Genomic DNA, 23,549 nt, shown 5'->3' with positions numbered 1-23,549 from the left:
TCCAGCAAAACGCTTAAAATGGGTTGTTGCGATTTACTAGTCATAAACTCAGTGGTTAGAGGGTAGAGGAGATCAACTCTAGCTCGTGTCACAGCCCTCACATCTGTACGTCTACCAGCTACACCATTAGACACCTTGGCATTGGTTCCACTGTCTAGCCCTCCATATATCTGTCTGTCTCTCTCTCTCTCTCTCTCTCTCTCTCTCTCTCTCTCTCTCTCTCTCTCTCTCTCTCTCTGTCTGTTATCCATCATTCTTCCCCCCTCTTTCCCCCTGTCTCATTCCTTCAGAGGGAGTTATGGAGGAACAGAGAAGAGAAGGATAGAGTAGAGAATGATCCCTTCTCGCTAAGTTTCAGTCATCAGTCATCACTATGGTCAACACCCACCCGTCCACACACCCACGCACCCGTCCACCCGTCCACTCACACACACACATACACCCACCCGTCCACCCACCCACACACACACACACACACACACACACACACACACACACACACACACACACACACACACACACACACACCCCCCTATGCTGCCCCCCCCCCTCTTATTAGGGAAACTACTGAGATGGATGACAGAGCAGTGTGTGTGTGTGTGTGTGTGTGTGTGTGTGTGTGTGTGTGTGTGTGTGAGCGTGACATGTAGGGGGCCTAACAACTGCTGCGATTGCAGATTGTCTCCATTTAAATCATGAAAACCACAAAGTTTTCGTGCCATCAAAATAATCCCAGTGCTTTAGCTGATGGATTGGATTGAAATCTCTGTAAAGGAGCTGTGCAGTCCAGTATTGATTGTTGGGAATCGGCGGTTTACAGGAAATGAAAGAGCCATTTTAGGATTACTGGAGTTTTATGCACACCATAATCCCCATGGGAGAGTCAACAATAGAGCACCGGACTAGTGTAGGGTTAAGGCTGAGTGGACTGCTGAGCATCACACAAACATGCCAATCAGAGGGACCCAGAGCCCACCAGACAACACATTAAACACAGGCCAATGGATATTTACAAGAAACTGGAGTGAAACTGTGGGCCCGCATGTGTTTTGGTCTAATAAACGATGTATGGGTTGGTGAGAGAAGTAGGAATGTGTCAAGGTTTCATACATGTGGTTCAGATTTGACACTGGGTATGTGCCAAATGGCACCCTATTCCCTATATATATATATATATATATATATATATATATATATATATATATATATACACCGTATATGGAGCCTGTTCAAAAGTAGTGCACTAACAGTATATTGGGAAGAGGGTGCTCTTTGGGACACTGACTGACATTCTTGTACATGATGTTTTCTCTTCCTCTTTTTCTCCCAGATCCATCTTCAAACTACATGAGACAACTGGAGACCAAGGTCAGCATCCTAGAGGATGACAACAAGCAGCTGCTATCACAGGTAAAACACTGCTGCTGTTCTATTACCATGGGGAAAACGATCACCCCTCCGTTGATATTCTTCTCTCTCTTCGCCCTCTGTCTCTCTCTTACTTTCTCCCCCTCTCACTTTCTCAAACCCAAGCTCTCTCGTGGGAGAGACAGAGGAAGCAGCAGAGACACGGGTGTATTTTTCAACGTATAAATAGAGAACGTGAGAGATGAAAGAGAGCGAATAGCGAAAGCTAAATATTGCAGAGTAATCGAGTACACAGGGGAGATGGGGAGGAGAGAGAGAGCTTCTACCTGCTGGGATGAGAGGGTTAATTGAATAATTCAGTATCACAGGGAAAGTGGTCTTCAATAATGGATTGGGTTAAAACAATGGGAGGGCAGGAGAAATCACACACGGACTGAATGTTTCATGGCTTCTCATTGTCATTCTGTCTGCCGTCTGATTTCACACGAAAGGAATCGGTGAAGAGCAACAACACACACACACAGACAAACCGATTCTCAGTATCTCTACCCTCTACTGGGAGATCCTAGAACACACACACACACACACACACACACACACACACACACACACACACACACACACATGAATGGACACCTACACACTAGAGTAGAAGGGAGTGCAGAGTTAGTGCAGAGTTTTACTAACATTGTAACAATCAGAGAGAGCATCATTATGGCATCAGCTAGAAGTGTAGGCTGTGTCCCAAAATGCCACCCAATTGGCCCTGGCCAATAGTGCACTTACTGTAATAGGGAATAGGGGTGTCATTTGGGATTCAGTTATGAGTGTCCTGTTGATGTAGACATATCCCCATATATACAGCTCTGTGATTACAACAGCCTTCACTATGGGGACGGTACTGTAATCCCACTGAGCCAATCCCAAATGAGCTGTAAGCACACGACACCAATCAGAACAGAGCGAGAGCGAGAGACTGAGCGAGAAGGTCCATGTCGTGACACAAACACACTCCAGAAAAGGGGATTACACAGGGTATTTGTGCTGCTCCAACGGCCCCAAAGACGACGCGCTTACCGCTCTGTGTGTTGGGGCTGACAACATGTTGATCTCTCATTCTGCACTCCACACAAAGAGAACATAGAACACTGAAAAAGAACACAAAATCCATCCCTCAGGGTAGCAGGTAGCACAGACCAGTCAGGGAGTCTAACCATAAGGAGTGTGTGTGTGTGTGTGTGTGTGTGTGTGTGTGTGTGTGTGTGTGTGTGTGTGTGTGTGTGTGTGTGTGTGTGCGTGTGTTTTTTTTTTTCGAGCTGAACTGAAGGGTTGCTGTTAGCGTCAGATAAATGCAAAATAACACTGAACAGATACCGATGTCTGAATCAAATGAAACATTCTATGCCTGGTTTGCTTTCCTTACGTGGCCCAGAGGGTAAAACAGACCGTGTGGAATCTAGATCAACCAAACTTTATTTTAAGTGCATCTAAAATCCCAACACATTTCAAATGAAAACAATACAATGAAAGAAGTCAACGCAAACCAGAAGCAATGAAAGTGTAAAAGGAAAACTAAGGATGTCTTCAAAGAGTAAAATCACTGGTTAAAAGACACACCGTTTAGAGTGAGCTCATCATAATGACCTCACACACGTACATAGAAAGAGGCCATACCGCTCCAAAGCCTGCTATACAGTTTTATCTCCAATGGAATTTATTTGATAATATTTATCCACTAAAAAGAAGGAATTGCAATTTACTGTATGCCAGACAGGAGGATTCAAAAAACATGCTGGCCAAGTGTCACTGATCACTGATATACAGGGTATAAATGAACTGAACTGGCTGAACAACTGCTGTTACAAGGTTGTGCTTCTATCTCTCGGCCAGAGGAGATCGGCAGCACATATTCTGTTCTTTGCCTTCTGTGTGCACTTTTCCTCTAAATGTGCTCTCTCTCTCTCTCTCTCTCTCTCTCTCTCTCTCTCTCTCTCTCTCTCTCTGTATCTCAGCAGGCTAACAGTGGTGATCTGAACAGTCTGAGGAAGGGTCTGTCTCTCTACCACTCTGAGTCTCAGCTCTCCTCTCTCACACAGTACCAGCAGGACGCCGTGCAGAATGTACGTATAGTTTTCTAAACCACTCCTGGTGTGTGTGTGTGTGTATATGTGCAGGGATCTAGAGTGCGACCAATTTGGTCGCATATGCAACAAAATATTCTGCTGGCGACCTGCAGTTTTAGTTTGGGATCACCTGTGCAGCTAGAAAAATATGTAATGGAGTCCTCTCTCTCCCTCCACGACTGCTTGCTTCCAGTTCCTGGGCCACACACACCAAGTCCCGCCCGCTGTCACTCAAGCAGGCAGCACACAGTTCCTCCACGCTGTTTATTCTCTCAGCATGCACTCAACACATACATGGGATGTATACATACAAAGTATGTGGACACCTGCTTATCGAACTTCTAATTCCAAAATCATGGGCATTCATATGGAATTGGTCCCCCCTTTGCCGCCACGACAGCCTCCACTCTTCTGGGAAGGCTTTCCGCTAGATGTTGGAACATTGCTGCAGGGACTTGCTTCCATTCAGCCTCAAGAGCATTAGTGAGGTCAGGTACTGATGTTGGGCGATTAGGACTGGTTCGCAGTCAGCGTTCCAATTCATCCCAAAGGTTTTCGATGGGGCTGATGTCAGGGCTCTGTGCAGGCCAGTCAAGTTCTTCCACACCGATCTCAAAAAACCATTTCTATATGGACCTCGCTTTGTGCATGGGGGCATTGTCATGCTGAAACAGGAAAGGGCCTTACCCAAACTGTTGCCACAAAGTTGTAAGCACAGAATTGTCTAGAATGTCATTGTATGCTGTAGCTTTAAGATTTCCCTTCACTGGAACTAAGGGGCCTAGCCCGAACCATGAAAAACAGCCTCAGACCATTATTCATCCTCCACCAAACTTTACAGTTGGCACTATGCATTGGGGCAGGTAGTGTTCTCCTGGCATCCGCCAAACCCAGTTTTGTCCATCGGACTGCCAGATGGTGAAGCGTGATTCATCACACCAGAGAACACGCTTCCACTGCTCCAGAGTCCAATGGCGGCAAGCTTTATATCACTCCAGCCGACGCTTGGCATGGCGCATGGTAATCTTAGGCCGCCCCATGGGTCTCTCGGTCGCGGCCTGCTGTGACAGAGCCTGGACAAGAACCAGGATCTCACATCTAGCACTGTGATGCAGTGCCTTAGAACACTGCGCCAGCCCTGGAGATGTGCTCGATTTTATACACCTGTCAGCAATGGGTGTGGCTGAAATAGCCGAATCCATTAATTTCAAGGGGTGTCCACATACTTTTGTTTATATAGTGTATCTTCTTCCTAAACAAGAACGACGCTGCTTTCCACATTGCTTCTAAATATGAATCCAGTTATTTTTCTTTATCATACTATTTGTTTGTGTATCTTGATCTCTGCAAAATGTTAGTTAGTCTAAGGAAGCTGGCATGTTTCAAACATTATGCTAATGCTATTCGCTAACTAGCTAAATGCTGGTGGTGTCAATCAGCACGTTGTTTGTGCAACTTACTACAATTTGTGCCTAAATGTAACATCTGTTCAAACGTCACGAGGGTCCCCTGGGAAACACTTATCAACACTTTTGTTCCTACCCTGTCATAAGTCCTACCTACAAACAACACCAACCATAGAATTAGAATAATCAATCCAACAGTTCACCAAAGTGTTTTTATCTGTTTTGGAAGACAAATCGCAATATTTGGTTGAAAAATCACAATTCTATTTTTTGCCAATACTGTGCAGCCCTACTAACTTTATCTATATATGCAAACACTTGGGTGGTTGAGGGGCATCTCTCAGAGCTGTGGGGGGGGATCTTGGATGGTTGGTAGCCTGGCGGTTGGGTGCTTGGGCCGGTGATTGATGAGTCGCTGGTTCGGGTCCCCGTTTTGACTTGGTGGGAGATCTGTCGACGTGCACTTGAGCGGATTGCTTGACCCTGGTTGCTCCTGTGGGTCGCTCTGGATGGGAGTCTGTTAGATGACTGAATGTAAGGTAAATGTTGAGTGGGTTCACTGCAGGTAAATAAAAAATAACAATTAAAAAAACACACAAAGGAAAGGAAAAGTGATTTATTTTTCACGAGATGTGCTTCAAAAGTAATTAGGATTCATATAGGCCCGTTGTAGGATGTCCAGGGCTGGCTCAAGGCATAAGAGGTGTCCAGGGCTGGCTCAAGGCGTAAGAGATGTCCAGGGCTGGCTCAAGGCGTAAGAGATGTCCAGGGCTAATTAGGATTCATATAGGCCCGTTATCTGAATCAATGACAAAATATTTCTGGTGCTCTTAGATTTTATGTGGCGCTCCTAACTTTTGTAAGTTTGGAGCACCAGTGCTACCAATGAACATTTTTTCTCTCCAGAAATGAGCTGGTCTGTGGCTTACCTCAGTACCACTTCACAGACCTGCTTTCACACACTTCACTTCCAAACCCTCTCCAGCTCCTCCACATTTAAAGGTTTATCATCACACTTTGCAGTATCGAATGTCAGCCTCCAGTAATATGCACCTTCACTCCAGCCCCGCCTCTTCCATATTCCACCCTGAGTCTAAGAGTTAAGAGACAATAACCTCAGGTCTTTCATATAAACACAAACTCAGACTTTACCCAATAACCCTGAGTACTAAAGTAGACATTACAACAACAATACCTCATGTTAACCCTACCTTCCAACCCCCTCACACTGTTTACCTGTCTTTGATTCTCTAACCCAGCCTTGAGCTGGAGACTGAATCTGGAGTCTTCTCTCTCTCTCTCTCTCTCTCTCTCTCTCTCTCTCTTTTATACCCCCCTAGTTTTCACCACCCCTCTCTGTCTCAAATCCAGTCTTTCTTCCATTCCACTCAAGCTCTCTCTTTTTCCTTATTGCCACCTACATATCTCTTGTCTCCATCTCTCTCTCTCTCTCTCTCTCTCTCTCTCTCTCTCTTCTACAGCCTTGAGACTTCACCTGTCTCTCTATTGGTTCTGTGTTTAACCAGATGACATCACCCCCCCCCACCTGGCCCTGCTCTTGACAGTGGAGAGAAGCATTTCAGGTTTAAAGCTATTTTTAAGCAGTTGTAGACATTTTGCCACAGGGCGTAGGGAAAATGTCTCAATGTTATTTTAAAAAATCATGAAATTCTGCTCATTTTTCCATGGGGAAGATATGTATATTTTTTTGCAGTTTTAAAGCTAACTTACTGTAATTCTACCCATTTTGCCATGGGGTGAAGATAATTGCTGATGCACAACCAAATTTCAACTTTGCACCTTGTCTATTCTATTATTCTAACTCTCAACAGGAAGTTGGGACCCCACATTTTTTTTAAATAAAACCTAGCAGCCTGGATATCTAAGCGACGGCTTATGTCGCTTTATACCTGAAGCCAGCCCTGGACATCTCTTATGCCTGAAGCCAGCCCTGGACATCTCTTATGACTTGAGCCAGCCCTGGACATCTCTTATGCCTTGAGCCAGCCCTGGACATCTCTTATGCCTTGAGCCAGCCCTGGACATCTCTTATGCCTTGAGCCAGCCCTGGACACCTCTTATGCCTTGAGCCAGCCCTGGACATCCCTATGAGACCAGAAGCCAGCCCTGGACATTTCTTATGCCTTGAGCCAGCCCTGGACATCTCTTTTGGATCCCTGAAGCCCTGGACATCCCCTTTGCCTTGAGCCCTGGACACCTCTTATGCCTTGAGCCAGGCATCCCTAGGAGACCAGAAGGGGAGGGACTCCCTCTGTAGGATCCTGAAGTTCATCCCCCTTTCCAGCTCTCACCTTGGCATGGAGAGGAGAAGAGGGTAGGGAGAGGAGAAGAGGGTAGGGAGAGGAGAAGAGGGTAGGGAGAGGAGAAGAGGGTAGGGAGAGGAGAAGAGGGTAGGGAGAGGAGAACAGGGGGAGGGAGAGGAGAACAGGGGGAGGGAGAGGAGAAGAGGGTAGGGAGAGGAGAAGAGGGTAGGGAGAGTGCATATGAGATTGGGAAGGAGAGGAGAGATGTGAGGAAGGATGGAAAAGAGACTAAAGGAGAGAGGTGGGGAGAGAGATTATAGAGAGAGAATAAGGAGAGAGATGAGAAGAAAAAGAAGAGTCTTGTTTAGCTAATCAGTATTCTGATTGGTCGTGATAAAAGACATCTAGAGTCGTCATGGTAACCACTAACCACTCAGGTACTCTTCATCCACAGGAAGGAGAAAACAATTAAGAGTGTGTGAGCTACAGCCTGTGTGTGTGTGTTTGTGTGTGTGTGTTGTGTGTGTGTGTGTGTGTGTGTGTGTGTGTGTGTGTGTGTGTGTGTGTGTGTGTGTGTGTGTGTGTGTGTGTGTGTGTGTGTTCTGGAGTGAGAGACATACATACTCTAGACCCCTATCCTGATTAGCATGACTTTGAACTCTCACTTCAAACACACAGGTGATGCCTTGAATAATGCAACATCTCTCTCTCTCTCTCTCTGTCTCTCTCTCTCTCTCTCTCTCTCTCTCTCTCTCTCTCTCTCTCTCTCTCTCTCTCTCTCTCAACCAGGTAAGTTGACGGAAAACACATTTTAATTTACAGCAACGACTTGGAGAATAGTTACAGGGTGGAGGAGAGGGGATGACTGAGCCAATTGGAAGCTGGGGATGATTAGGTGGCCATGATGGAATGATGGCCTGATTGGAAATGTTGCCAGAACACTGGTGTTACAGTTTTTCTCAATTGCTAAAACACAATTTCTGAAACCTTGCTCCATTTCCTGAAAACATTAAACACAAAACCTCATCTTCAAGCACTATTTACATAACCTCTGACTCCTCTTGCAAAATGAAACATTCGCCTCAAAACAGTTTTACCTGTGTTCAAAATCAAACACTGCTCTCAAATCATAAACAAAGTGATCCAAATTATATACACTCTCAAGCAGTCAGTAAACAATACACCAAAAAATAGAAAACACATTGTTCAAAACATACAATTCTCAGGGAGAAGTACATTTTTAATCTAAAGAAATATTCATATTTTTCCGTCATTGTCTTTTGATGAACGAAAACATGTTCTATCATAGTAGCTCAAAATTGATCAGAAATTACTACTCTGCTTTGCTCTTTGCAATTTAATGTTTTGTTCTTCCTCCTCTTTGTACCCCTATTTTTACAGTACTGTACCCTGCACCTCACAAACTTGTCCTTTGTCTCTGTGATACTGTAATTCTTGTTCTTTGTTGATATGAACCTGCAACCAGTCAAAATCTATTGAGCAGTCAGTACTGTTAGAGTTTTTCTCAGTCGCTTTGGTGCATTTTTCACATCATCCCTAACATGTGCAAAATAATAAGTGCATTTCTCAGAACAATTTGTACAAACTGCAATATACAATATATATGTTTCTAAAGCTAGTCAGTCACTAAAAATCCTTAGTACATCTCTCAAAAGTAAATATTCATGCCAATGATCATGTCAGTGTCATCAGAATGATAAGTCTTTGAGTCATTGTTCACGAACAAAATGTTTAGGCATGTTGTCAATGTAACTGTGTACTTTGACAGTATTACCTGATGTAAACTTAGGCTACAATTTGGATGACAGTTACTGTATTGAAAATGCACAAGGCTGCACTTCTATGGCATATATCAATTTCAACAGTACTATTTACATATTACTGTACATGGGTTATTGATTGAAAGAGACTGGACAACCCAAGGGGCACAAAGGAAAAAAAATAAAATTAGAAAGAAACACAGGAAACCACCCCTAAGGCACAACTTTGCCCGCAACACTGTTGTGCTGTCTCTACACATCCAGACGTTCCTGTCTGTCGGCCCACATATTCTCATCCACATCACACCAGATATTTTCCCTTCCAATGCAACGTGGAAAGAATCTTTTGGAATGCCTTATCCATCCTCTACAGGCGTCTACTGTGATGTCCTCACATGCTGCATCCATTGCAGCCAGCAGGGTCATCTGTGTGTGTGGATGACGACCGTACACCTTCCACCTCCATGCTGAAAATAACTCCTCAATTGGGTTAAGGAATGGTGAATAAGGTGGGAGGAATTCTATGAGCATCCTCAGGTGGGTCACAAACCATTGCCTTATGATGTTTGATCGATGGAAACTCACATTATCACAAATGACCACATACTTTGGCAAATCCTCTCTAAACAGACCCCTCTCGTCATCAGGGATGAGAGCCCTGTAGAGAGTCTCTAAAAAGTTGAGTAGATGCTGGGTGTTGTATGGCCCTATAAGGGGAATATGGGTTAGGACACCATCCACCGAAATAGCAGCACACATGGTAATATTTCCTCCCCGTTGGCCTGGCAAATCCACAGTAGCTCTGTGACCGATGATATTCCGACCCCGCCTTCTGCATTTGGTCAGGTTGAAGCCAGCCTCATCCACGTATACAAAGTTGTGAGAGGGTTCACTTGATTCCAACTCCATTATACGCTATATCCCAGAACAAATCAAATCAAATCAAATCAAATGTATTTATATAGCCCTTCGTACATCAGCTGATATCTCAAAGTGCTGTACAGAAACCCAGCCTAAAACCCCAAACAGCAAACAATGCAGGTGTAAAAGCACGGTGGCTAGGAAAAACTCCCTAGAAAGGCCAAAACCTAGGAAGAAACCTAGAGAGGAACCAGGCTATGTGGGGTGGCCAGTCCTCTTCTGGCTGTGCCGGGTAGAGATTATAACAGAACATGACCAAGATGTTCAAATGTTCATAAATGACCAGCATGGTCGAATAATAATAAGGCAGAACAGTTGAAACTGGAGCAGCAGCACAGTCAGGTGGACTGGGGACAGCAAGGAGTCATCATGTCAGGTAGTCCTGGGGCACGGTCCTAGGGCTCGGGTCCTCCGAGAGAGAGAGAAAGAAAGAGAGAATTAGAGAGAGCATATGTGGGGTGGCCAGTCCTCTTCTGGCTGTGCCGGGTGGAGATTATAACAGAACGTGGCCAAGATGTTCAAATGTTCATAAATGACCAGCATGGTTGAATAATAGTAGAACACACAGTTGAATTTGTTTTGGTAAGGAAGAGTGACATAAAATATACATATATTGAATGTTCCTTCCACAGCAATGGAAATGTGTGCAGTTTATGCTTACTGTACTATGTATCACTATAAAACGTTGCTGTAAAGTAGTTACATAGATATATGTTTTACCTGTACATTCTGGTACCGTAGCTCCTTAACTCTGTCCTCATTCCTTTGGAATGGTACATGGTACAGCTGTTTCATACTCATCTGGTTTCTATGCAGCACCCTGTCGATGGTTGAGATGCTAAACGTATGGATGTTTTCAAAGACATCGTTGTCTTCTATGATGGTCCTTTGTATTTCCCTGAGTCTCATGGCATTGTTTGCTAGGACCATGGTGCAAATAGCCTCCTCCTGTTGATGTGTGAAAAGGCGTCCTCTGCCACCGGTTTGAGGTAATCTTGCAGTCCTATGTGGGGAAAAATGCAGTGATGCATCGCACACTTTCACATAGACAAAAACTATGCGAACACACATTTTACTGTAAAACATACAGGTGGGTGCATGTAAGGTGCAGTATGTATCTGTATAGAGTATATTTCTGTATGCTGTGAAATACAAGTGGACTACTGTAATATGAAGCATTGTAGGAAGTATACAGTATACTGCTTATATACAGAAACAGTGCACTGTACATTGGTGGACATACCTGTTCTCTCTTCAAAACGTTTGAACTATTGAGGACACGGTTGATCTCCCAATATTCGACTGCACCCTTCGACCTGCCTCAGCCATTGTAAGGCCATGATTGACAACATGGTCTACAATAGTGGCCCTTATGTCATCAGATATGCGCCTATGTCCTCTTCAACCTCTTCCTGTGTTTTGCCTTCCACACATCCTTGCTCCTCTTCTTCCTCCTCCTCTTGGCTGTTGTTCATTTCCTGGTCCATCCATTTTTTGAAAATTGCAACTCTGTGTTGTGGTCTGTCTATATATGCTTGCCAATTGATTCTTCATGAGATGCACCTTTATGCAATTTAGACTAATACTTTACATTCCTTCATGAGTGAGGGTCAATTTCACCTGCACGATTCATCAATTCACGTTTTTGTACAAAAGGTCTAATAGAAATGTGTAAAACTATGCTTGACAGTTTATGACAAATAGTTCAACAATTTGGCATGTAATGGCTTATGCAAGGAACTAATGCCTAGATGTTTTGAGGGGTAAGACTATTCAACAGAGAACCATCGACTATATTTTGATCAACATGACATGAGCAATTGATAATGTAGAAAAAAGCTGACACTTGTACATTATCAATTGCAATTTGTTCAAATGAATAAGAAATTGCTTTAATGATGTGCACAAGTGACTAGATGATTTGTAATTTGTACAAGTAGTATCAAGAATTGCACTTTTGATCTAAGAAATGCACCAAAGCGACTGAGAAAAACTGTAATAAATGGAAAGCACAATGTTCAGGGCCATACAATTTGTCCATTGTACAGTATACAGCCTACAATGCACTGTACTACAGTATCCATTCTCAGACTTTCTCCTTCCCACCTTCAACAACCTGTTTGCTCTCTGAACTGGCTTATATTGGTTGTGTCGCATCATTTGAAACAGGTTAAATCAATTTTGAGTGGTTGTGTTCAATCAATGACATATGTTCTCTATTTTGTATTTGATTGTTGCCACTTGTGTTTACCAGTATGGATGACATGTGCATTAGAGTGCAGAATGTGTTTTGAGAATGAGAATGTGTTTAGAGTTTTGCTGAAAAGTCTAAGTGAGATCTGCAAATTGTGTTTCACCATGTGAAATGGTTTAAGGTATTGACAACAGACTGCATAATTAGCTAAATGAGTCCAGGCAACAGAACTTTATTCAGCCATTAGGGTTTAGTGTTTTAGCAATTGAGAAAAACTGCAACATCTCTGCAGTGTGGTATGCTGGTGGCTCTCTCTCTCTCTCTCATGTCACACACCCAATGACATGGCCTGATATACACTTTTTATGGTGGGTGGATGTTTGTTATTGTTGTGATCCCCATCAGCTGCTAACAAGGCAGCAGCTACTCTTCCTGGAGTCCAAATACATTAAGGCACATGCATCACACAAAAAATGAAAAATAAAACAGTACATCATATACCATTGCACCAATACATATATCTACAATACAAAATGCATAATAGCATCATACGGTGATGTTACAATGTGCGTGTATGTAGAGGGCGTGTGCTAGCGTGTGTGTGCGTATGCGTGAGTGTGTGCCTGGATGTGTGTGTCTCTTCACAGTCCGCGTTGTACCATAACGTGTAGTTTATCATTTAAAAAAAAATCTGATTTAACTGCTGGCATGAGATACTTGATGTGGAATAGAGTTCCATGTCGTCATGGCTCTGTGTTGTACTGACCATTTCCCAGAGTCTGTTCCGGACTTGAGGACTGTGAAGAGACCCCTGGTGGCATGTCTTGTGGGTTATGCATGGGTGTCTGAGCTGTGTGCTAGTCGTTTGAACAGACAGCTCAGTGCTTTCAGCATGTCAATACCTCTCACAAAGACAAGCAGTGATGCAGTCAATCTCTCCTCTACTTTGATCCAGGAGAGAGTGACATGCATCTTATTGATGTTAGCTCTCCATGTACATTTAAGGGCCAGCCGTGCTGTTCTGTTCTGGGCCAACTGTAATTTGCCTATGTCCCTCTTTGTGGCACTTGACCATATGACTGGGTAGTAGTCCAGGTGCGATAAAACTAGGGCCTGTAGGACTTGTTTTGTTGATAGCGATGTGAAGAAAGCAGAACAGCTTTTTATTACAAACAGACCTCTCCCCATTTTAGCTACCGTTGTGTCAATATGTTTTGACCATGACTGTTTATAATCCAGGGTTACACCAAGCAGTTTAGTCTCTTCAACTTGTTCAATTTCCACAATATTCATTACAAGATTTAGTTGAGGTGTAGGGTTTAGTGAATAGTTTGTCCCAAATACAATGCTTTTAGTTCTTGAAATATTTAGGCCTAGCTTATTACTTGCCACCCATTCTAAAACTGACTTCAGCTCTTTGTTAAGTGTTGCAGTGATTTCACTTGCTGTGGGTAGCTGACGTGTATAATGTGGAGTCATCAGTTTACATAGACAAACAGACTTTACTCAATGCCAATGGCAGGTCATTAGTAAAAAATTGAAAAAAGTAAGGGGCCTAGACAACTATCCTGGGGAATGCCTGACTCTACTTGGAGTATCTTGGAGAGACTTCCATTAAAGAACACTCTCTGTGTTCTGTTAGACAGGTCACTCTCAATCCACAATATGGCAGGGGATGTAAAGACATAACACATACGTTTTTCCAGCAGCAGATTATGATCAATAATGTCAAAAGCTGCACTGAAGTCTAACAAAACAGCTCCCGTAATCTTCTTATTATACATTTCTGTCAGCCAATCATCAGTCATTTCTGTAAGTGTGATACATGGTGAGTGCCCTTTCCTATACTGTAAGCATGCTAAAAGTCAGTTGTTAATTTGTTTACTGTAAAATATCTTTGATTCTTGTAAAACACCAAAAAATCTAAAGTTTACTAAGGGTTGGTAACAGGCTGTTTGGTGGGCTGTTTGAGCCAGTAAAGGGTGCTTTGTTATTCTTGGGTAGTGGAATGACTTTTGCTTCCCTCCAGGCCTGAGGGATCACACTTTCCTGTAGGCTTAGATTGAAGAGATGGCTAATAGGAGTGGCAATATAGTCTGCTATCATCCTCAGTCATTTTACATCCATGTTGTCAGACCCAGGTGCCTTGTCATTGTAATTTCTTCACCTCTTCCACACTCCCTTTACAGAATTCAAATTACAATGCGTATCTTTCATAATTTGGTCAGTTATAAATGGACGTGCAGGTTCAGTTTGTTGTTGGCATGTCATGCACATTTTGCCAATGAAAGAATCATTAAAGTAGTTGGCAATATAAGTGGGGTTTGTGATGAATGAGCCATCTGATGCAATGAAGGATGGAGCTGAGTTGACCTTTTTGCCCAACATTACATTTAAGATGCTCGAAATATTTGTACTATTATTCTTTATATTATTCTTTATATTTGCTTATTGTTTGACATAACTTGTGTGTCACTTCAATACCTGTTGCCAGGGGCTACCTATGATTGGTAGAGAGAGAGCCCACATCATAACATTTTTTTATTGATCAATGAGATGACGTTGAGTCATCGTGAAAAAAACGTATTTTGATTTGAAAAAAGTAATCAACATTTTTTTTCACCCAACTTTAAAACCCGAAATCCAATGACATGGTGACATTTTAAAATTGATTTCACCAAATGTAAATCAAAACCAGACGTTGAAATTGTAGAGGGGTCGCCCCCACCCCCTACATCCCCCTACATCCGTCACAAGAAAAATTTGCCCAACGATCGGGATCCCACCTCTGTAGCACTGACTGAGGCAATGTCCCGACTTTCTCACATAACAAGAGAGCAATCAATCAAATGTCAAAGTCACGACTTTCTCACATAACAACAGAGCAATCAATCAAATGTCAAAGTCAATCAAAGTTGTTTCTGACGCAGAAGCAGTGATTCTCTATCTTGTAAAAATTGTTGGTTGAAAGTATGTGTCCTTTAGAGCCTCTCTTTATGTTTTCTTTCAAACTTTCTTATCATCTTTGCTCAGGCTACGACCTGAATGGCACTCTATTCCCTTCATCAGTGTTTCCCAACCCTGGTGGGCCTCCAGTACCCCGAACAGTAAACATTTGTATTGTAACCTTGGACAAGCACACCTGAATCAACTTGTCAACTAATCATCAAGCCCTCAATGCGCTGAATGAGGTGTGTTTGTTCAGGGCTACAACAAAAATGTGTTCTGTTGGGGTTACTGGAGGACCAGGGTTGGGAAACACTACCCTACATGGTGCCCTACTTTTGACCAGAGTCATATGGGCCCTGGTCCAAAGTAGTGCACTATACAGGGAATAGGGTGCCATTTGGGACGCACATAAGTATGGTGTGTCTGTGTCAGTGTTCTCTGAGTATTGATACTGGGTATTGATACCAACTCTGTAATGTTAGACTGGAAGCCCGATCAGGTTCACTTCCCTCCTCTTCCATAATGCCTCTACAGCAGGTGCCTACACCATTGACTATGGGCCTGTTGTTATTGCACTCTCAGCTTTATGTGTGTGTGTCACTCACACTCCGGTCACACTCTTCTTCTTCCTCTTCATGCTCTCTCTTCTCTCTCTCTCTCTCTCTCTTCTCTCCCCTCCCCCCCTCTCTCTCTCTCCCTATATCCCTTTATCCCCCTCTCTTTCTCTCTCTCTCCCCTATATCCCTTTATCCCCCTCTCTCTTCTCTCTCTCTCTCCCCCCCTCTCTCTCTCCCTATATCCCTTTAACCCCCCTCTCTCTCCCTATATCCCTTTATCCCCCCTCTCTCTCTCTCTCTCTATATATATATATATATATATATATATCCCTATATCCCTTTATCCCCCTCTCTCTCTGCTCAGGGGCACCGGTGTTGGAATGCTGGTTGGGATGGTTGAGGATCTAACGCTAGAGTGGTGCTCAGAAGGCTGTGACTGAGCAAAGCTGGGATAGAACCAGAGATAGGGATAACTAAGTGCTTGGACAGTAAGAGCTGGGAATGAATAGGATAGAGCTGGGATAGACTGGGCCCCTGCTCCTCTCTCTCAACGACCTCTTTTTGCATTAGCTGTGACCCAGAGATGGAGAGGCACAGGGGAGTAGAGAGTTTGACCAGGGTCAGGGAAGACCATGGGAGATGAGAGTTGTAATTAGCTGATTAAACCAGGGATTTACCCTCCTTTAGGGGTCTGGGTCGCAAAACTATAGTACCCCAGAGAGAGAGAAGGGAGGTGGGGGGATTCATTTAGATTGCTCACATCTCTGAAAATAAAGTACATGTGTGTGACCACTCTGACCATCTCTCCCTTCCTCTCTCCAGGGCTCCGGTAGGACCCCTAGTGGTGAGCCATCCCCCCCAGCAGACTACCTCCCTGTGGGCCAGAAGCCCGAGGCTGTGGTCCATGCCATGAAGGTGCTCGAGGTCCATGAGAATCTAGAGAAGAAAATCCCTGAAGACTACGACAAGGACCTCAGTGAGAAGGAGAAGGCCATCGTCAGGGAGATGTGTAACGTAAGGAACTCTCTCCTCCCTCCCACACGACCTTTCTCACCCCCCCTCTTATACTCTTTCTCTCTCTCCCTCACTCGTTTCCTTTCTTCTCTCTTCCTCTCTCCCTCTCCTATCCCAAAAAGCTAATAATGAGAGCTAGATGAAGATACGAGGGGCCTGTCGAGTTGCAGCTTTCTCTCTCTCTCTCTCTCTCTCTCTCTCTCTCTCTCTCTCCTCCACATTTCTGTTTGTTTGCCTGTCAGAATCACAAGCATGCCATCGCTGTGACGGAGGGTAGTGTTTAAATTATTACACAATTACCCTCCCTCCCTCCTCCCTCCCTCTCACCTCTCCTCCCCCTCTCACCCCCTGGCTTCCCCCTGCTTTAATTGGAGGCTCCCATAAAGGAGCCGTAGTATTAACGACGCACTTGTCTGCACCATTAAAATAACTTCACTGGGAGAAACAATGGAAGCTCCTGTTGAGGCCTTTTAAGCTTCCGAGCTCTATTCTCCGTGCTATATACACCTTCCAGGCCTAGGATAGGACAGGATAGGGCAGGACAGGGCAGGATAGGATCGGAAGGCTAGGAGGATTGGACTATGGAATAGAAGCTACAGGCCCCTCCCCATTCTCTCATCTCAACATCACATCCTCCTTCCACCCCCACAGGTGTAGGCTCAAAATGGCCTCCTATTTCCTTTATAGGGCACTACTTTTGACTAGAGCCGATAGGGTTAGTGTAGTATAAAAGGAATAGGGTATAATTTGGGCCACAACCATACAGCCTGAGACAGTGGAGTGGGGTCATCTGGGACTCGTGTGATGACACTTTTCTTGCAGGGACGACCCCAGGCCCTTCTTGTCTTTCAGCACTAAGCGATGCCTGTTGGTTTCTCCGGACAGAGCTCTGTACATGGAAGAGACACAGAGAACACGGAGGCACAATGCAACCATTTATAGTGGAGTATCCCATCAAGCATAAAGAGATAAATACACCAACATCCTGGTGAGGTCTATGTTACATAGTCCATCTCGGAGCTGGGAGTCATGTGTTTTACAACTGTTGTCTTGTCCCTACGGTTGCATTGTGCGCTCAGATTATGTGGAACATACATTTTTGTAGACCGTTATTGGATGGCTGGATTGATGGATTCCAGTCTCTGTGACCTCCCTTTGTAGACCCCAACAACGCACTGGTCATAATAAAATGTTCTACAATAAAAAGCTTTGTGTAACAGTGTTTTCAAACCTTATTAGTGTAATTAGTACTAAATGTCCCTTCCACCTGGCTTTTCTAGAGACCCTCACTCATCTTAAAGGGCTGAATATACTGTAGCTAGTATATCCATTGTATGACAGTGTTGTGTAACAGTGTTTTGTGTCCCCCCCCCCCCCCCCCCCCATTTCCTGTCCTGTGTTGTGTTCTCAGGTGGTGTGGCGTAAACTGGGTGACGCTGCGGGCTCCAAGCCTTCAATCCGTCAGCATCTCTCTGGGAACCAGTTCAAAGGGCCTTTGTAGTCCCTAGGACGACATTAACCAGCACTCAAACGAGACAAACGGACAGACAAATAAATAAACAACAACAACAACAATGGATCCTCAGCACTGACTGGACAAAGGGACACATCTCAATTGACCCTCTCCTACTCTCTCAGCACTGTGACCGTGGTGATCCAGACAAACCCTAACCTAAACCCAGCCCACTGCCTCTGTATCTGTGATATCCATCTTTGGCCTCCCTTAACCTCATGCCCTGGTGGATATTGGAATGGTGACCTGACCTGGGTAGTGGCTACAGGCAATTTCAGATTAGGGCAAAACAGCCCGGGGCGACGAATGGTTCGAAACAGCGGGTGGCCGTCCTATCGCCTCCACAGCACAACAGAGCACCTGCCTTCATTTTCTGTCCAATGCCTGACTATTCTACATTTTGAATCGCCACCGTCAGTTGACAGTTATGGTGTGTTTTTGAAGAAGAGGAAGATGAAGGGAGGATAGGGGCACGAGGCATGCATTACCAACTAAACTCTCCCTTACAACCTCACAACCAGTCACTACAGTACTGAGCTACTATACCTGTGACCTGTTCTACAGTACTACACCTGACAGTCCCAACCATCACGACAGTACTGAGCTACTATACCTGTGACCTGTTCTACAGTACTACACCTGAAAGTCCCAACCAGTCACTACAGTACTGAGCTACTATAACTGTGACCTGTTCTACAGTACTACACCTGACAGTCCCAACCAGTCACTACAGTACTGAGCTACTATACCTGTGACCTGTTCTACAGTACTACACCTGACAGTCCCAACCAGTCACTACAGTACTGAGCTACTATACCTGTGACCTGTTCTACAGTACTACACCTGACAGTCCCAACCAGTCACGACAGTACTGAGCTACTATACCTGTGACCTGTTCTACAGTACTACACCTGACAGTCCCAACCATCACGACAGTACTGAGCTACTATACCTGTGACCTGTTCTACAGTACTACACCTGACAGTCCCAACCAGTCACTACAGTACTGAGCTACTATAACTGTGACCTGTTCTACAGTACTACACCTGACAGTCCCAACCAGTCACTACAGTACTGAGCTACTATACCTGTGACCTGTTCTACAGTACTACACCTGACAGTCCCAACCAGTCACTACAGTACTGAGCTAGAGCACTACACCGTCTCCACCCAACGTCTCTTTTTGTGTTTGTGTAAATGTTCACCTACCAAGTGTTCAGGACTGACAACCACTCTAGGACGGACTATTCTACTGCAGGCCCTGTTCTGTTCTTGACTTTGCTTCCATGACTTCTCCACAGGCAACTGACTGACAACTCACTGACAACCTACTTTTAACATGAGGAAAAATCCTGGAATTGTTCTGATGTCATTTCCTTCGGTGTATAGTCACAAGCCATAGGTTTACATGACTTGAAACCTAGCTGCTGCAGCCTACTGTTTGATAGTGTCGTCCCCTTTTGCCTGAGCAGGAAGTATGTGTTCAAGTGTAGACAGAATTGATTTCAAAGTGTTCAACTAAATTCTAGCACCAAATCAGTTATGTGTAACAAAATGTAGCCCTGTTTAAAAAAAAGTTATCATTTAAGACCGTGTTTGTTTGCGCCTCAAATGGCACCCTATTCCATTACATGTTGTAACTAAGTACAGAAAGTGGAACACTGAGTTCAGTTTCATACCCTGTGTTTCAAACGTTTCCTCCCAGGCAGAAAGCTTATAGCCTGGGTAGGGTCTGTTTATGCTCTCCTGCCAACTTCTAGAATTGTCAAGCCAAAAATGTTACATTTTAGTCATGTAGCAGGCGCTCTTATCCAGAGCAACTTACAGTAGTGAGTTCATACGTTTTCTCATAATAGTCCCCCGTGGGACTCAAACTAACAACCCTGTTGTTGCAAGCACCATGCTCCACCACTTGAGCCATACAGGACTTGACAATGTCTGCAATGGAGTTGGCAAAAGGACAAACAGCTCTCGGACCAGGCTTGAAAGCTTAGCCTGTCAGACTATTAACTGAAACCTTAAGTCGAGGAAGAGGTTTTGGTTCATGCATAATATAGGGTCGCTTCTGATGATTGATCATGGATTAGAACGTCAGGATCTTGCTAGATGGAAGTGGACTTTGAATTCACAATCTGAATTTCTAATGTATGACAATCGTTGAAACGGTTTTGAATAACAACTGTTATTTTGACCAGTCCTAACTCTTCCTCAATGAGCTCTTATAGGAACCATACCTTATGAAGTCTCATTGGAGACTATGTATACTACATGAGGTCTCTTAGCTGGGTCCGATGTATACTTCATAAGGTGTCTTAGCTGGCTCCTGTACATTATGATGTGTCAGGCCCGATGTGTGCACAATGAAGTCTCCTAGAGTCCCTATGTCTGCTTTATAAAGTCTCATAGCTGTCATCTCTATAGTAGGACTTCAGTGTACAATCCACTGATACGCGCCGATTATGTTGACATCGATGAAGGCAGCCCCCCGCACCTCTCTGATTCAGAGATGTTGGGTTAAAAGCGGAAGACACATTTCAGTTGAATGCATTCAGTTGCACAACTGACAAGGTATCCCCATTTCCCTTTCTCCCTCCCCTTTCCCCCTCCCCTTTCCCTTTCTCCCTCCCCTTTCCCTTTCTCCCTCCCCTTTCCCCCACTGCGTAGCTAAATGAAGCTTCATAGCTGTGTTCTATACTCCGTGGCACCTCCTAGCTGATTGCTGTGTATTTGAGTCTTCTCAGTATTGTATGGTGAGGGCTAATAGATAAGCTACATAACATTGCCATGAGACTGACATAACAGATGACATAACAGATGTCATTAAGAGTTATAGCAACAGAACAGACAGATGTCATTAGGAGTAATAACATACACTACATGAGCAAAAGTATGTGGACACCTGCTCGTCGAACATCTCATTCCACAATCATGGTCTTTAATATGGAGTTGGTCTCCCCTTTGCTTCTATAACAGCCTCCACTCTTCTGGGAAGGCTTTCCACTAGATATTGGAACATTACTGCGGGGACTTGCTTCCATTCAACCACAAGAGCACTAGCTAGTGAGGTTGGGCACTGATGTTGGGCGATTGGGCCTGGCTCGTAGTCGGCGTTCCAATTCATCCCAAAGATGTTCGATGGGGTTGATGGCAGGGCTCTGTGCAGACCAGTCAAGTTCTTCCACACCGATCTCGACAAACCATTTCTGTATGGAATTTGCTTTTGCATGGGGGCATTGTCATTGCTGTAACAGGAAAGGGCCTTCCCCAAACTGTTGCCACAAAGTTGCAAGCACAGAATCAGATTCGTCTGTCGGACTGCATTATGGTGAAGTGTGATTCATCACTCCAGAGAACGCGCTTCCACTGCTCCAGAGTCCAATGGCGGCGAGCTTTAAACCACTCCAGCTGATGCTTGGCATTGCACATGTTGATCTTAGGCTTGTGTGCAGCTGCTCGGCCATGGAAACCTATTTCATGAAGCTCCCGACGAGTTCTTGTGCTGAAGTTGCTTCCAGAGGGAGTTTGGAGTGTTGCAACCGAGGACAGACAATTGTTTAGCGCTACGCGCTTCAGCACTCAGCGGTCCCGTTCTGTGAGCGTGTGTGGCCTACCACTTTGCGGCTGAGCCGTTGTTGCTCCTAGACATTTCCACTTCACAATGACAGTACTTACAGTTGACCGGGGCAGCATTAGCAGCTCTAGCAGTTTGATGAACTGACTTGTTGGAAAGTTGGCATCCTATGATGGTGCCATGTTGCAAGTCACTGAGCTCTTCAGTAAGGCTATTCTACTGCTAATATTTGACTGTGGAGATTACATGGCTTTGTGCGCAGTTGTATACACCTGTCATCAACTGGTGTGTGGCTGAAATAGACGAATCCACTAATTTGAAGGGATGTCCACATACTCTTGTATATATAGTGTGTGACTATGTATATGATATCTTACCTATAGGGGTTCAGGAGTTGTATGTAAAAACGAATGAGGTCTGATAGCTGAGCTGAGTTGTATGCATATGTAAGGCCAGTGAATAATGTATATGAGTACTCATAAGAGTCTTATATACTGTATGAGTTCTCTTGGCTAGTCTGAGGTCTGAATAGGCAGTTATAAACTGTTAAAAGACACTTGCTGCATTCTCTCGGATATGTGTTCTAAAATCTGAACTAAAGGTTTGCTGTCAGATTGGTAAATTAATCTGAATTGAGTTTGACACATTGTCAATCTATATAGGGGTATAATAAATGTATACCCTTTTTTTGTGTTATACAGAAGGCTGTGTATAAATGTACGTTTACACATCCCCATGAATTCTGGGTAAAAAGCATTCTAATTGGAGAGAATATACTGTATTGATAGCAAAATATATTTTGGGCAAAGCCAGCCTGTCACCTTATTCCCCATTTAGTGCTCTACATTTGACCAGAGCCCAATTTACCTTGGTCAAAAGTAGTGCACTTAATAGGGAATAGGTTACCATTTGGGATGTATCCGCTGTGTTTCAGTGTTGTTGAGGAGTCTGGATTGCAGCAGGTGACTTTGAACAGTGACAGACTGACTGTGTGTTTGACCGGTCTCGTAACGTACAGTATAAGTGCTGTGTGAACAAAATGAGCAGGAATCAACAAGGAAAAGCTTCATATATAATATATGAGGTATATTCCTGATATATGAAGATAATTCTGTTTGAATCGAGGACCTCGATAAAAGCATACACTGTTCTGTACAGTGTTGTCTTTAATCGTCCGGCATTGATGACTAAGGAGTTTCCTGACGGAAAACTGTATGAATAAGTGTCCATACACACTCAAAGTCTTCACAAATTAAACTTTTGCAAAAGTGACCTTGTTCTTAAACAGATAAGTCTACACGCAACGACTGACTTTTATATTTGTTCATTTGAAAGCACAAAGTTATGATTAAAAGTTTGACTATTTTCCTATTGTTACATTCAAACACATTGCTTCTTTATTATCTCTATGTTGAAACGGTGATAATTCTATGTCCTTTTTTTTCAGCCTCTTTTTCTGTGATACATAGTTTAAGGTATCCTAGGATATACAGTGCTATGTACATACATAAGTAGTACTCCTGTAGCATACAATGAACTAGCATGCCTTTATATGTTTTTCACAAGCTGTATGTAGCTGAAATTGGACTGTTATTTTAGCAAAATTAAAATGTGACAACTGAGGTAAGCCGCTTTCAAATTTTTTAATAAAATTGAAGTATACTTTCTTTTTAACCCCTGGTGTGTTTGTCAGTTGTGAATGTCGATGAAAGTGTAACTTAGTGATTCCTGTATATACAGTCCGAGTCAAAAGTTTGGACACCTATTCATTCAAGGGTTTTTCTTTATTTTTGACTATTTTCTACATTGTAGAATAATAGTGAAGAAATCAAAACTATGAAATAACACACATGGATTCATGTAGTAACCAAACAAGTGTTAAACAAAT

At 43.8% G+C, this 23,549-nt stretch overlaps 1 protein-coding gene across 2 annotated transcripts in view; it reads left to right on the top strand.

The window, feature by feature from the left end:
- ccdc85ca (coiled-coil domain containing 85C, a) overlaps nt 1-23,335 on the top strand; it is a 61,435-nt gene extending 38,100 nt beyond the window's left edge. The window contains exons 2-5 of one of the 2 annotated variants that reach the window (XM_065004152.1): nt 1,331-1,410; nt 3,384-3,488; nt 16,386-16,577; nt 17,989-23,335. In XM_065004152.1, the coding sequence (XP_064860224.1) occupies nt 1,331-1,410; nt 3,384-3,488; nt 16,386-16,577; nt 17,989-18,078 (467 nt within the window). In that variant the 3' untranslated portion in view covers nt 18,079-23,335. Of the gene's footprint in view, nt 1-1,330; nt 1,411-3,380; nt 3,489-16,385; nt 16,578-17,988 lie in introns of both variants that reach the window. The other variant, XM_029687709.2, reaches the window with a different exon arrangement.
- Nucleotides 23,336-23,549: the final 214 nt, after the last annotated feature.

Source organism: Oncorhynchus nerka, linkage group LG18, assembly GCF_034236695.1.
Source record: "Oncorhynchus nerka isolate Pitt River linkage group LG18, Oner_Uvic_2.0, whole genome shotgun sequence".
In the NCBI taxonomy this organism is placed as follows: domain Eukaryota; kingdom Metazoa; phylum Chordata; class Actinopteri; order Salmoniformes; family Salmonidae; genus Oncorhynchus; species Oncorhynchus nerka.
This window is presented reverse-complemented; position numbering and strand designations above follow the sequence as displayed.